The 3093-nt window shown below is 56.4% G+C and overlaps 1 protein-coding gene across 1 annotated transcript in view; it reads right to left on the reverse strand.

Moving 5' to 3' along the window:
• Positions 1-1348: 1348 nt before the first annotated feature.
• CCDC124 (coiled-coil domain containing 124) overlaps positions 1349-3093 on the reverse strand; it is an 8332-nt gene continuing 6587 nt past the window's right edge. The window contains exons 2-4 of the mRNA XM_009705385.1: positions 2454-2640; positions 1966-2080; positions 1349-1644 (exon numbers count right to left, since the gene is read on the reverse strand). Of these exons, the coding sequence (XP_009703687.1) occupies positions 1440-1644; positions 1966-2080; positions 2454-2640 (507 nt within the window). The 3' untranslated portion in view covers positions 1349-1439. The remainder of the gene's footprint in view (positions 1645-1965; positions 2081-2453; positions 2641-3093) is intronic.

The following is a 3093-nucleotide window of genomic DNA, read 5'->3' on the forward strand; positions in this document are numbered from 1 at the left end:
GTTTAGTACCATCAGAAGAATCGCCAGCCGGATGCCGAGCCAGCTGTGAGTTTGTCTCGGTTCGGCAGCCCCGGTTATACACACAGGTAAGCACCGATGGCAGTGGAGCTGCTGCCTGGTCAAGGGTTTAGACCTTAGGAAGGAATTTTACTCCCAAAGAAGACCAGGAGAGAGGTGAAAGGGGAGAGGGAAGAGAGGAAAACCCAGTGCCTGCTCAAGGCGAGGGGCAGGACTCCACCGTGGCCCCAGGGCCAAGCCTCTCCAGCCCTGCCTGGGTGCTGCCGCAGCCCTCCCAAGAGACCTCACCGATTTCTTTTTGCTTGGGCCAGCGGACAGACCACGGGACTCCGGCCGAAGGGGAGCAGAGGGGGCACGGCCAGGTCAGTGCCCCGAGTCCAACGGTGGGGGAAGCTGTGGAGCTGACAGCGTCACATCCCCTTCCACGGGACCACGGGACACCTTCTTGCCTGAGCCTGGGAGCAGGCAGGGGAAGAAGCGATGGGAGAAGGAGCAGCTTCCCTTCTCAGGGCAGTTCTTGGGTAGCGCGGGGTTGCAGCCCCTCCAGGAACCCTCCTGTCCCACCAGCAATGTGCGAGGCTCTGGGCAAGGCCACCAGGAAAGTGACACAGAGAAGTCTGGCACCAGTGTCCTGCGCAGACCAGGAAGGAACCACGCTGTGCTGTGTTATTTCTCCCATTCCTCCTTGAAGACGGAAGGTTATTTTCTCTCTTCCTCACAACACCACGCTGACAGAGTTTCCGCTCCCCTTGTGGTTCCTCTTCCCCATCTAATGCACCGCCAGTTGAGATCAAGGGGAGAGAGGTGACCGGCAGCAGGCAGGGCCAACAGCGATCCCAGTCTGGAATCTCTTCAGGGACATCCCAGCACTGAGGATGACGGAGGGCAGGTGCCTTCCTCGTGATGGTTGCAAAAAATTTACCCTGCAGAGCAGGAGGGCGCGGTGCAGCCACGGTAGAGACAGGGATGAATGCAGTTTGGCTCAGGTCCAGGCTGTGAGCGGGTTAACACGGTGCTAGCCAGCGCGCGGGGGTCCCTGCCTCGGCAGGCGGCAGTGCTGACGTTACACCTCGCAAGCGCTGCCCATTCTGAAGGTCTGGAAGCGAGTTAGGAGCGTTTTTTGTAAGATAACAACCGAATTTGGAAGGATGCAGGTAGTGTTAGTCTGTCCAGGTCGCTCTGCAGCAGCTGCCTGTGGAAGGGTGAGCACGTTGAGGGGGACAGGCCATCAGGGAGGACGGCAGGGTCCCGAGGCGAGCCATGGCCTCGTGCTTATCTTAAATCCAAGAACAGAGAAAGACAGAAAGTGGGGGTAGGGAAGTGAAACAAAAGGAGAGGAGGTTCCTTGTGTCTCCTGTTTTCGTCAGAGCAGAGCCCTGGGGCTCCAGCCCACTGTCCGTGGGGGATGATCGGCTCTAGCTCTACTTTTGGCTGTTGTACGCCTTGTGCCGCTGGTTCATGGGGTTTTCTGGAGACTTCATCCACTCCTTCTTGAGGAGCTGCTTGAGCTGGGACAGGCGCATGTTGGGGTTCTCTTGCTTCAGGCGCGGCAGATTGAGCTCTTCAAAAGCTGTGAAGGCAGCTTTCATCCGGCGCTCGGGGTGCCGGTCCAGATCATTGGCAACGCTGCCAGGAAGGAATTCGGAGAGAGACATGCGTCAGAGACACCTCCCGGCAGGCACCCGCCACTCCCCCCGCTCTGATCCCCTGTCAGTGCAACCAAGTGCATACAGAATAACTTGGGTGATAAAGCAGAAAACCCCATGATATTTCCCATACCCACTTCAAGTACTCTCTACAGAACAACAGGACAGGGAACGTGTCCTGTTCTCGCTCTCGAGATAGAAAGTCACAGCCACAGCGTAAAAAGAAGCCAGTTCTGGGGGAGGAAGCATCTGCAAAAATTTCTGATAGGGAAAGGAACACCTTCAAAGGAGAGTACCGTACCTGAGGACAGCAATGGCATCTTCAATTGTCCTGGCCTCCACGGATCCCTCCTCCAGTACCCTTCTGTTGATGTTCTCTTCCAAGGGCACCTCCAAGTGAGTCTTCTCCTTCTCCACTGCACAGGGAGAGGGGAAAGGAAGAGCCGTTAACATCAAATCCAGCCTGTGCAAAACCCTCAGAAGAGAGTTTTCCAAAGCACTCTGAAGAAAGCGCTGAGAAAACTCAGCCAGAGTTCAGTCCCAGTCCTGGAAGAGAAGAGTGCCTGCTCTGCAGCTCTGTTCCTCCACCTCAAGGCGACAGGTTTCTTTTTCCCCCCATCGGCGTGTTAGACACAGACACAGCAAAGCACGCAGCACAGAATAGCTGCAGGCAGCTCTTGCTTTCCAAACACCTTGTCCTTCAGTGACAGTAGGTGAAAAAGGAACAGCCCCCCTTCCCGCTCCCCAGCCCCCTGCGGCTGTCAGGGCCTTTCTATGGTACCACCAAACCTGTATCTGCATTCTCCTTCTGCTGCTGATCTTTTCTGATTGTCTCCTCGATCTGGGCCCTGGTGACTTTGCCCGGAGTGGCCTGCTTGGGCGACTTCCCTTTCAGCTTCGAGTCTTCCTCCTCCAGCAGGCGCTGAAGCTCCTTCTTGCGCTCCAGCTGCTCCAGCCGCCGCTTCTCCCTCTCCTCCTGGAAGGGAGAAAGGACCCGGTCCCCTCCACCCTCACACCTTCATAAGGCAGAGGCATCAAACTATCCCTTACAGCAGCAGGGAACCCCCCCGAACAGGCACCTCACTTCTGTAGCTAACACAGCACTGACCTCAGCTTACCAGAAGGGACGTTGGCTGCTCACCCCCGACCTCCAGCGAGGGCCTGGCCCATCCCTTCAGGATAATAATAATAATTCCCCCATCCCTGCCCCGTCTGCAACCACGTGCTGGCTTCCCGTGATGTCAATACTGCAAAACACAACCCTGCTGTCGAGAAGGAGCAGGAGGTACCAGCCAGGACTGCTGACAATCAGATTAAGTTTTCCACTTCAATTTTAATAAGTGGTTGGAGGTTGAAAGTTCAGCGGTTGTTCGAGACAGGCCAGTCAAGAGGCTGAATTTGTCCTCAGGCCTGGCTCACGCTCTTTCCA

This window comes from Cariama cristata, unplaced genomic scaffold (assembly GCF_000690535.1).
Source record: "Cariama cristata isolate BGI_N322 unplaced genomic scaffold, ASM69053v1 scaffold35778, whole genome shotgun sequence".
Taxonomy (NCBI): Eukaryota; Metazoa; Chordata; class Aves; order Cariamiformes; family Cariamidae; genus Cariama; species Cariama cristata.